Consider the following 11,665-nt stretch of genomic DNA (forward strand, 5'->3'; position numbering starts at 1 on the left):
TGGGCCCTTGGTTGAAAGCAACCTTGGAAAGCATATTGAAGGCAAGTTGAAAGTTTTGAAAAAGGTATCTGAGGAAAAAGGCTGAGGTTAGAGGAGCCTTTGCGCTCAAGTTTTTTTTTTCTGTTTTGATGGTTACTTGTGTGCAGGCTAGTGGCTACTTCATTCTATTGGCTTGTCTTACTTGTACCTAATGTCCACCTCCTGCTCCACAGTGTATCAGTATGGCTTGTAAGCTCAGTAGGCGGAACTATGGTCAAGCGTACCCATTTTCGGGAACGCATTTTCGTTCCCATCTTTGGGAACGATAAACCCAAATATGGGAACGCCATGTAGGCATTATTTAAAACAAGAAAAAGAACCGTTAAATGACGTCCAAAAAATATAAAACGATCGTGAACCGCCTGATATTTGTCTCAATATTGTTGGGAAAGAGTTTGATATTGTAAGGCCCATCGTAGTTTCAAATCGTTCCCCTATTTCTAAAGCAGTCCATCATACGGGCCGCGAGCCCAAATTTGGGAACGCTCTCGTACACTGGCGCTGCAAGCGTTCCTTATTATGGGAACGGCGTACCCAAAATTGGGAACGATTTCACCGACGGCTTTCAGGGGCTCTTTTCATTAACAAGCATCACGTCCAACGCCGCAAATTATTGTTAACGCAACAATCATCAGATGACCTTTCCGGCAAGACCGTCGCATGTTCCGCCCGGTCTTCTGCGCTTTTATTCCCGTCGATCTCGCAACGGGCACGCCCCCCTCTGCAGGATTACGTAATTCACAACGCTCAGCGATGTTCAACAAGGTCTTCCATACCTATATACACCGTCCGCGCCGAGGGTGGAGGCATGTAAAACACCTGTCTGTTTAACACTGATAGTTGATGAGCACAAGTAAGTATCCAAAAATGGGAACGCTGAAATGTTTCACTCTCAAAACACCTAGTACCAATATAAATCTACTTTTTTCCTTTCTTAATGAGTGTAAGTGGCAAAAAGCCTGGTAGGATGGGCACGAGAAATGATCAAAATCAGCATAAAAATTATAAATAAGCCACACAGGGCGACCTGCATAAAAGAAATTCCCCCAAAACGATCGTGCTTAAAAATACCGAAGACAAAAACCACGCTCATGACGCTCCTTAAAAGCAATGCTTAACAGCTAGCATCCAAATAAAATATGTCTTTCAAGGTTGATAAAATACAGCTGGATAATTTTCAACCGCTTAAACTGAGTTTACAACAGTAGTTCGGTAAATTCACTCACGTTCCACGCGGTCGTCCGCCCCGACACCAAAAGTCAACAATATTACCTCGGGACCGTCCGCGTCTTCGCTTGCATTTGTCAGCATCTGGTGTCGATAGTATGAAAGTTCATAACCAGGCGAAAATTATTATACTTAACCTCAAACTAAAAAATGCTTCATTTTCCTTAAAATTGCATGTTAAATGTCGTATAACCCATATTTTCAACATTTTGTCATTTTTAAAAAATCATTAAAAATATCATTCCACGGTCAATTTCCTTGTTCCACGGTCAGATTAAAGATAACTTTATGGAGATTTAGTAGATACTTCAATCAGCGTGCACTTTTTTGAGACGTGATGCACTTTTGAGTTTTAGTGGGCGAACGGCCGAAAAATTGCCTTCCGTTCTCATAAATGGGAACGCCCGTTCCCATATTTGGGAACTCCGTTCCCAAAAACGGGAACGTTCCTATATTTGGGTACTCATGACCATAGTTCCGCCTACTGAGCTAAGCCACAAATGAAGCCATGTGATAAGGATTGGAAAGCCACAAGCCCAATGAGATCAAAATCAGAACCCTGAAGGAAGGTCATCCTAGAATTAGGTATTTACTGTTGCAGCTGAGGTGGTGATGCGATGTGAGTTTCTCGGTATCGGTAACCCTGGCGTCACCGGTAGTGTTTTCGTTCAAAGCTAAGGTTTCCTTATTAGGCTGCCGTGCCAAGCTGAAGCATGCTGTGACGTCACTGGGTAAGAGAAGATAACGTACCACGTTATCAGTATCAACTGAGACTCAGATTGACTCAGACTGACTCAGGCAGACTCAAACTGAATCAACCGACTCAAATCGACTCAGACCGACTCAGAATGACTCAGAACGACTCAAACTGACTCAGAACGACTCAACAGACTCAAATCGATTCCGATCGATTCAGACAGACTCAGGCAGACTCAGACCGATTCAGATCGACTTAGGCTGACTCAGATAGACTCAGAATGACTCAGACTGACTCAGAACGACTCAACTGACTCAAATCGTTCCGATCGACTCAGACTGACTCAGAACGACTCAGGCAGACTCAAACCGACTCAGGCAGACTCAGACCTATTCAGATCGACACAGACTGACTCAGATAGACTCAGAACGACTCGACCTGACTCAGACCGACTCAACCGACTCAAATCGATTCCGATCGACTCAGAGAGACTCAGAACGACTCAGACCAGGCAGACTCAAACCGACTCAGGCAGACTCGAACTGACTCGACCGACTCAAACCGATTCAGGTCAAACCGATGGGTGTGTCTGAGTCGGTCTACATCAGTTTGAGTCAGTTGAGTCGGTTTGAGTCTGCCTGAGCCTGTCTGAGTCTTTCTGAGCCTGTCTGAGTCAATCGGAATCGATTGAGTCGGTTGGGTCTGTCAGTTTGAGTCGTTTGAGTCTAGCTGAGTCGGCCTGAGTCGATCTGAATTGGTTTGAGTCGGTCGAGTCAGTTTGGGTCTGCCTGAGGCTGTCTGAGTCGTACCGAGTCTGTTTGATTCGTTTGGAATCGATTTGAGTCGGTTGATTCGGTCCAAGTCAGTTTGAGTCGTTCTGAATTTACCTGAGTCGGTCTGAGTCGATCTGAATCGGTTTGAGCCGGTCGAGTCAGTTAGAGTCTGCCTGAGTCGGTTTGAGTCGTTCTGAGTCTGTCTGAGTCGATCGGAATCGATTTGAGTCGGTTGATTCGGTCTGAGTCAGTTTGAGTCGTTCTGAGTCTACCTGAGTCGGCCTGAGTCGATCTGAATCATTTTGAGTCGGTCGAGTCAGTTAGAGTCCGCCTGAGTCGGTTTGAGTCGTTCTGAGTCTGTCTGAGTCGATCGGAATCGATTTGAGTCGTTCTGAGTCGGTCCGAGTCGATTTGAATCGGTTTGAGTCGGTCGAGTCAGTTTGAGTCTGCCTGAGTCGGTCTGAGTCAATCTGAGTCTCAGTCGATACCAATACTGATAGCGTGGTACGTTATCTTCTCTTACCCAGTGACGTCAGTCGTCACAGCATGCTTCGGCTTGGCACAGCAGCCTAATACAGGAAACCTTAGCCTTGAACGAAAACACTACCGGTGACGCCAGGGTTACCGATACCAGTTTCTTTTGTATTGATCCTGCCTTTTTTTCTGTGCAGGTAGTGAGGATGCTGGCAATGAGAAGAGTGCTGCCCCAGTGGGGACAGATAGCTGGAAGTCTGGTCTCCAGGCAGACTCTGCAGTGTGGTTCTGTTCCGTCTACATGCCCCAGCAGGCTGCACTCAACTGTAACTGCTCCTGGCACGAACCTGGTGTTCAGACAGGTGGGACACCTACCTACTGCCTGCATGTCTACTTACTGGTGCGCCCTAAAACACCACCACACCACACCGCCTCGGGAACCAATTCAGCTACAGCGCCGCGGAAAAGCGCATTCGATAGCCCTTTTACAGATCTTTCTGAGTGATGTTTTCAGATTTGACGTCAGGTCAACGGTTTAGCCTCCAGAGGGCAAAAACTGTAAAAAGATGCATTTTCACGAAACATTTTTCGGCAATAACTTTTGACTCAAGAAAGCCACGACATTTCTTTTGGCAGCGTCGTGTTCCTCTCGTGAAGGCGCGTCGAATGAACTATTTGTTGACATTGAAATGTCATTTTGAAAATTTGACCATAGGTCAAGGTCATGACCTGACCGCAAAGGGTTATGATGCATATCAGTCGATCCGTATCGTCGAGCTGAACACATCTGACGTGTTTCACCGCTCTAGCACGTCTCTATCAAAAGTTATAGCCAAAAAAACTGCTGGCGACCGTTCATGACCTGAGATGATCTCAGGGGCATGCATATACATGCATATACATACATGCTGTTACTCATATCAATCGCTGAAAGTTTCAAAGTGATCGTTCAGTCGGTGTGGCTATATCGACTATCGAGCCTTTGAACTTTTTCTGACGTAAGGTCACTTGACGCGACCTGGTGACCTGACCTTGAACGACCCTGGTCTGAAATTTTCACAACATGTGCGGAAAGCGCCGCCGTTTTTGAGATATATGCAAAAAACATGGGGGGGGGGGCAGGTGTAACCCCTTCCCCCCCCCCCCCCCCCCAGTGTGGCCAAATTGGTTTAGCGTTAGGGGGAGGATGTATAAAAAAGTTGTACGAGGATGTCAATATTTTCAAAAAACTCGTCTTCAGCCTCAATTTAGGTGCAGTTTTTACAGATAATGTGGAAAAACTATACCTGACGTCAAGTTCGGAAAGTACAAAAAACTCCTAATATTGTCATTAAAGATGTAAAAAAAAAAAACATTGCAAGCGCGACAGCACGAGTATGACGGTGCGAATCGTACATTGGAACATTTTTAGTCTTTATTCCTACACTACATAGGCATGCCTTCACGACAAAAACGTCGTGATGATGTAATTTTAAAATTTCTGATGATGTCATTATGCTTTTCATGGGGGGTGACTTTCCACGCAACATCACCAATTTGGCCACACTGTCCCCCCCAGCACGGCGCGTGTTAAAAAAGGTAGCGATGAAATACTCATTAAAAGGCATGGCTGATCAGATTGACTAAACCTCATGCACCAATTTGAAAGAGATAGACGCTCCTATATTATGGACCTGTGGTCTGACCTTTTGATGCCTGCCTCCCCATGTGCGGCAGTTGTTTGATGCTGACACGTACACCTATACTTATCTGGTGGGAGACCGGAGCACTGGAGAAGCGGCTCTGATCGATCCTGTCATCGACCAGGTCACCCGGGACCTGCAGGTGGTCAGCGACCTGGGGCTCACACTGAAATATGCAGGTCAGCTATACTCTGTTCCGTTTCAAGCTTGCAGCCGAAGTGCCCTGCTGAAAGCAGTGCGTGATTTCTGTATATACAGCTCTTACATTTTAAGACGCAAATTCTTGAGCGGAGGAGCGATCAAGGCCCTATGAGCGATCTGCCGAAGAAACTCCGACTGCAACCTTGATATGGAACAGACCAAGAACAGACTATAGTAATGAACGGGTCCTGACCAATGCCGGAGGGGGGGGGGGGGGGGGGGGAGGCACTTGGCCATGCTCCCTCCCTTGGACGCCGAGGGCGCCCTCCAATCGCAAATGTATTGACAGGGCAAATGCGGTTGGCGGGCGCCCTCTGGTACCATCCAATCGCATATGTATGCTGTAGCGCTCTAATCTTAGCCTGTTAATTGCTGCGTCCCTACCCGATAGCCCCCTGCTCTCATGTTGATTGACGCTGTCCTACCTTTTGGTGCCCTCCTGTTGAATGTTGATCGGGGCTGTCCTTCCCATTGGCACACTTGTTGATCACCACCCTTCTACCCGCTAATGACCTCCTGTTGATCGCCGCCCTCCTGATCATTGGGCCTTCCTGTTGTTTGGTGCCCTTCTACCTATTAGTGCCCTCATGCTGAGGCTTAGCGGGTCCAAAAACTACGGTTTCTTTGCTTCTGCCCTGAATGCCATTCATAGGCCAAACAACACACCATTGAATTACATATGGTGCCAATGTTGTATTCGTGGGATTCCTCCCCCCCCCCTTCCACCCACCCACCCACGGAAAATTCCTTAGACGAGGCCCTGGCCTCAGATGTCAGTGATGAGTGAACGGCCATTCGAGAATGAAGTAGGGTACCATCAGAGTACATTGGGGTCCTGTAAGGTCCTCAGAAGACGGTGTGGGCTCGCGGAGGAGGGCCTTGTGCCCAGAGAGGCCTTAGGCCGGAGTGGCTCTCTCTGTCGGAAGCGGTCTCTCAGAGGCCGGCGCGAGCCCTCAGTGGTTAGCATAGAGCTGTCGTTCAAGGCCAACAGAGGCTGATGTGGTGCCCTCATAGGTAAGCGCGGACCCCTCAAATGCTCGTGTGACGTCCTCAGAGATTGCTGTAGGGAACTGACGCAGAGCATGGAGTCCTAGATAGATGAGTGGTTCGCACTATACGGTCTCTTTTTGCACCTACGCCCGTGCAGTGCCCAATTCCCACAGTGCAGTGTCATGGCCCAGTCCAAGGCCCACTCGTTCATAGTCAGCAAGTCGTGCCACTTATATAGAACAGACAGACCGCATCCGCCATTTACGCCTGAAGTTCGCTGGCCTCAAGCCTGCTCGCTCGTTCGTGAAGTGCTTACCAACACTGAAACCCACTGAGGCTACTAATTGTCTGATGAAGTCGATGGTCGGACCATTATGAGGTCGTTAATGGCCGGTAATTTTGTCAGTTATACCCAGAGTCCGAAAATATGCGACTAAAACTGCTTGCATTACCTGACGAGCCAGAGGAGCGCAAACGCGCATAACAACAAGCGATGGTTTCTTCACAGGCTAAGTCTAAGGGTTAGGGTCACAGGCTAAGGTTCTAAGTGGCCAATATGACCTCAGGTCAACATTTCAGGCCCCGGGGGCAAGGCATCAACAAAATGGTCTATGGCCAGACCGATCTCCCCCCCCCCCCCCCCGCAGTGGAAATTCGAGTCCCTGTTAGGGGATTAAGCTGAAGGAATGACAAAATCACATTTTTAGAGGCTACATAACTTGACGTAGCATTGGTGACCTGACCTGACCTCAGGTTTACTCACCTGGCTGGGTTTCCATTTCTGGTCTGAGCCCAAAACGTGGTTAGGAAATCGAGAAGGATATTTAGGAACCCTGATCAAAAGACGCGCCAGCCCAGATAGAAACACAGCTCACATGATAATTACAATGCATATTGTGGCTGGAATTTGGCGTCTTCAATAAACACGAACATATTATCGACAGCGAACATATTATCGACTCCTTAATACGCGTATGCCTAGAAAACTGTACAACCGTCAGTCAGTGAATTCGTAGAGAGCCTCGCCCAGCGCCTTCTCCAGTAACTTCTTAAATCCAGCTAATTTAGGTGCGGTCACAAACACTGACAAAGCATTCCACGCAGCTATGCATCTCACGTTGAAGAAGCGTCTCCTTACGTCGGTGTGAAAATCTTGTAGCTTTTAGGTGACCCTAATCTTGTAGGTGACCTGAAATCAAAATTTTTACACACAATGCAAAGTGATGTATAATAAGATGTACTTTTTTGCGCTGTGCGCCGAGGCTTTCTTTACACACGAAAAATGGGAGCCAATCCCAACAGGGCGAAGACCTTAAACCCGACCCCCTCCCCAAACTAAAAAATCCGTGGCGACGCCCCTGTTCTCATGTCTTTTTTCATACTCCTTTACTGGTTACCAGCAGCAACTACGGATAGTTAGTGCCCCAATATCTCGTTTTCCATCTGTGGTGTGCGTTTGGTTTTGCCTCCAAGTGTTGTTGTGTCTATTGGCTGTGACCGTGGTAAGCTGTCAATGAGAGCGTCCCACACCGTTCAGCTCCCTCCGTCCACCTCCCGGCAGTGAACACGCACATGCACGCCGACCACGTGACCGGCTCGGGCCTGCTGAAGCAGCACGTGCCGTCGTGCCGGAGCGTCATAGCGGCGGCGTCCGGGGCGCGCGCTGACGTCCGGCTGAGCGCCGGCGACATCGTCACCGTGGGCGGCCTGCAGCTGGAGACGCGCGCCACGCCGGGGCACACCAACGGTGAGAGACGGGGTGCCCACGGACACACCAACGGTGAGAGCCCATAGACACACCAACGGTGAGAGACGGGGTACCCACAGACACACCAACGGTGAGAGACGAGGTACCCACGGACACACCAACGGTGAGACACGGGGTACCCACGGACACACCAACGGTGAGAGCCCATAGACACACCAACGGTGAGAGACGGGGTACCCACAGACACACCAACGGTGAGAGACGGGGTACCCATAGACACACCAACGGTGAGACACGGGGTGCCCATAGACACACCAACGGTGAGACACGGGGTGCCCACAGACACACCAACGGTGAGAGACGGGGTACCCACAGACACAGACACACCAACGGTGAGAGACGGGGTACCCACGGACACACCAACGGTGGGAGACGGGGTACCCACGGACACACCAACGGTGAGAGACGGGGTACCCACAGACTTTTTTATTAGAAATGCGGTGCGACCGTGCGTCATAACTCGTACATGCTTACTTTTCTTACTGCATGTACAGCAAGAAGTGTGTCGCACTTGTTGTACCTCCTTTGCTTGGTACCCTTTAGGTACGTAACCGTACTCTCTGTGCGGCAGACTGTATGTATGTGAGTGTGACGTACCCGTCTGTGCGCCAGACTGCACGTGTCTTACCCCTCTGTACGACAGGTTGTGTGTCATACTCTGTGTATGGCAGTCTGTACATGTCGCAACCCTCTGACGGCAGTCTGTGCGTGTCGTACTCCCTCTGTACGACATGTTGTGTGTCGTACTCCCTCTTACTATACGGCAGGCTGTACGTGTCGTACCTCTCTGTACGGCAGACTATACATATCATACTCCCCCTGTGCGCCAGACTGTACGTGTCGTACCCATTTGTACGCCAGACTGTACTTGTCGTACTCCCTCTGTACGACAGGTTGTATGTCGTACTCCCTCTGTGCGTCAGTCTGTACGTGTCGTACCCCTCTGTACGGCAGACTGTATGTACATATCATACTCCCCCTGTGCGCCAGTCTGTACGTGTGGTGCCGCTCCTCTGCCCGGCAGGCTGTGTGTCGTACGTGCTGCACGCGGCCGGCCTGGTGTTTACCGGGGACGTGTGGTACCGCTCCTCTGCCCGGCAGGCTGTGTGTCGTACGTGCTGCACGCGGCCGGTCTGGTGTTTACCGGGGACGCGGTGGTACCGCTCCTCTGCCCGGCAGGCTGTGTGTCGTACTTGCTGCACGCGGCCGGTCTGTACGTGTGGTGCCGCTCCTCTGCCCGGCAGGCTGTGTGTCGTACGTGCTGCACGCGGCCGGTCTGGTGTTCACCGGGGACGTGTGGTACCGCTCCTCTGCCCGGCAGGCTGTGTGTCGTACGTGCTGCACGCGGCCGGTCTGGTGTTCACCGGGGACGTGTGGTACCGCTCCTCTGCCCGGCAGGCTGTGTGTCGTACTTGCTGCACGCGGCCGGTCTGTACGTGTGGTGCCGCTCCTCTGCCCGGCAGGCTGTGTGTCGTACGTGCTGCACGCGGCCGGTCTGGTGTTCACCGGTGACGCGGTGCTGATCCGCGGCTGCGGCCGCACCGACTTCCAGGAGGGAGACAGCGGCACACTGTACGACTCGGTGCACCGCGAGATCTTCAGCCTGCCCGACCACTTCACCGTGCTGCCGGCCCACGACTACCGCGGTACGAGTGCAGCACAGCGGGGGGCAGCGGGGGGGGGGGAGGGAGGAGGTGCGCCCCCACTACCGCGGTACGAGTACGGCACAGCGGGCAGCGGGGGAGAGGGGCACCACTCCCGCGGTACACTACGAGCGCGGCGTGGCGGGCAGCGGGGACTGTGAGGCGGGTTTGGGGAGGGACGGGGCAGTGGGTACAGATGAGATTTGGCCTGTACAGGAGGGAAGGGGCATTGCGTGCAATGGTGAGTCGGCCCAACAGTAACGGACGACATTATGCTTCAGCTGAGGCGCGTGTCAGTCGTGACAATCGGAGTGGAAACATGCAGCTGCGTACTGTCACTAAGTCGGCATTGTTTATCAGTGAAACCGCAGATATACACACTAAGGGAACATGTTGACATTTGCCTCATTTACTAGAAACTCACGATTTATGACATTTTTCGCTTTAAGCTTGTGACGACTTGATCTCGTGTGTTGTTTATTGTTTATAGTGCCCTTTCCAGGCTTCACCAGCTCCTCGGTGGCAGAGGAGAAGACGCTGAACCCGAGGCTGACCCTCTCCCGGGAAAAGTTCATCAAGTTCATGGAGGACCTGAAGCTGGACTACCCCAAGTACATCGGTGAGTACTGCACCCGGACCAGTGTTAGGTGTTCGGACCAGAGTCGAACCACGGATAGGACAGGAGTTTGCAGCACTGATGGGTCTAGAGCTCGGACCACTGATTGGACCATAGTTGGTCACTGACGGGACCAGACGGAATCGGACCACTGCAGCAGTGCACTGATGTGCACAGGTCTCATCAGCCATGCAAGGGGACCTGTGCTCGGACGGACCTGAGGTCGGACCACTGCGCCGTTGTAGGTCCCTCCGGGCACTGGGGCTATTGACGCGGTTATAATGAACCAGTGGGATGTGGTGAGTGCTCTATTGGCGCCGATGTAGCGTAACTGCTCCGGTAGCTTACTCTCCCGCTGTTCAACAGACGAGGCACTGCCGGCCAACCGCGCCTGTGGCCTCCAGGAGCTGTCCTCCAACCACCGCGCGCTCTTCGAGAAGCTCAGCGCGGCGCGTGCCTAAGGGTGGCGACCGCTGGCCGCTGGCCGGTGCTCGGGTCAGGCCCGGCTGCATGCTGCCGCGCCGGCCGTACCCGCCTCCGGTCGGGAAGAGTGCCGCACTGGCTGCCCGCTCCGGTCGGGGGAGAGTGCCGGACGGACCGCGCGGCCAATCTCCGGTCGGGGGGAGAGTGTCGCACTGAGCTGCCCGCTCCGGTCGGAGAGGGTGCCGGACGGGCTGAGCGACCAACCTCCGGGAGCAGCCCGGGTGTGTGTGATTCGGGCGCCCACGTTACGAACAGAGGCCGGTCCAGTTGTTACGCGGTAAGGTGTGCCGCTTGGTGGCGGCCTGCTACACTAACGTAACGCTCACTGTGTGTGAGCCTGCAGTCAGCTGTCGTGCAGTGGCCCGGGCTACTGTGTCTGGTTTAGATGCTCGGGGACTTAGGCTTGCGTAATTTCCCTGAGAACCATGATGCCAAGTTTGTGTTGAAGCTTGGAGGGCCGGCTTTAGATTTACATTAGATTTTGGCAATATTAGGTGCTGTTTTGGGCATTGTGATGATAGATTGTTAACCGCTGTGAGATTTTATAAATACGTATTTTTGTAATGACATTTTGTACCGCTCAATGGGTTTAACGTGGATTATATACTGGCTTTCGTAGGTATGCATCGTAGGAGGGAAAAGGGCTTGGTGCATTGAATATATTTAGCGGATTGGGCGCGCCACATTTTCTGCTGATTGTCCAATATAGGGATACATACATGACGCCTTCTGCGGCGTCATGGCAAACTGCCTACCATATCCCGCCGGGCGACTCGAACAATGCTCAACGGCTAGCCAGCGGGCTCCGTAATTCGTCTCATGGTGGCTGCTGCATGCCATGTATGTGCAGTGCTAATTGGCTGGGATGAAACGCATAATGTGCTTCGATGTGCCCGGTTGGTTCGGCACTGCGATATAACTAAATATCTGGACTTTTGCCTTTGCCTTTGCTGCTTAGTTGTGGGCCTGCCTTTTCTATGGTTGTGCATATGTGCTTGACGATGAAAATAAAGGAGAAAAATATTGGGACACATTTGGCATTAGCAGCTATCGTGACGGCACAGCAATGAAT

At 51.6% G+C, this 11,665-nt stretch overlaps 1 protein-coding gene across 1 annotated transcript; it reads left to right on the top strand.

Annotated features, from left to right (window-relative positions):
* Positions 1–60: 60 nt before the first annotated feature.
* On the top strand, positions 61–11,622 carry LOC122377861 (persulfide dioxygenase ETHE1, mitochondrial-like). Its single transcript, XM_043358380.1, has 7 exons — positions 61–86; positions 3,408–3,572; positions 4,927–5,071; positions 7,645–7,830; positions 9,315–9,497; positions 9,997–10,113; positions 10,477–11,622. Exons 2-7 carry the CDS (start codon positions 3,417–3,419, stop codon positions 10,569–10,571), a joined length of 882 nt encoding a protein of 293 aa, XP_043214315.1. The 5' UTR covers positions 61–86; positions 3,408–3,416; the 3' UTR covers positions 10,572–11,622.
* The last annotated feature ends 43 nt before the right edge of the window (positions 11,623–11,665 follow it).

This window comes from Amphibalanus amphitrite, unplaced genomic scaffold (genome assembly GCF_019059575.1).
Source record: "Amphibalanus amphitrite isolate SeventyFive unplaced genomic scaffold, NRLGWU_Aamphi_draft 000006F_arrow, whole genome shotgun sequence".
In the NCBI taxonomy this organism is placed as follows: Eukaryota; Metazoa; Arthropoda; class Thecostraca; order Balanomorpha; family Balanidae; genus Amphibalanus; species Amphibalanus amphitrite.

Excerpts from the sequence above, each read along its gene's own strand:
- LOC122377861 (XM_043358380.1), top strand. The coding sequence starts at position 3,417 with ATGCTGGCAATGAGAAGAGTGCTGCCCCAGTGGGGACAGATAGCTGGA. Across the intron at positions 3,573-4,926 it reads CGAACCTGGTGTTCAGACAG|TTGTTTGATGCTGACACGTA; the intron begins GTGGGACACCTA and ends CATGTGCGGCAG. Across the intron at positions 10,114-10,476 it reads GGACTACCCCAAGTACATCG|ACGAGGCACTGCCGGCCAAC; the intron begins GTGAGTACTGCA and ends GCTGTTCAACAG.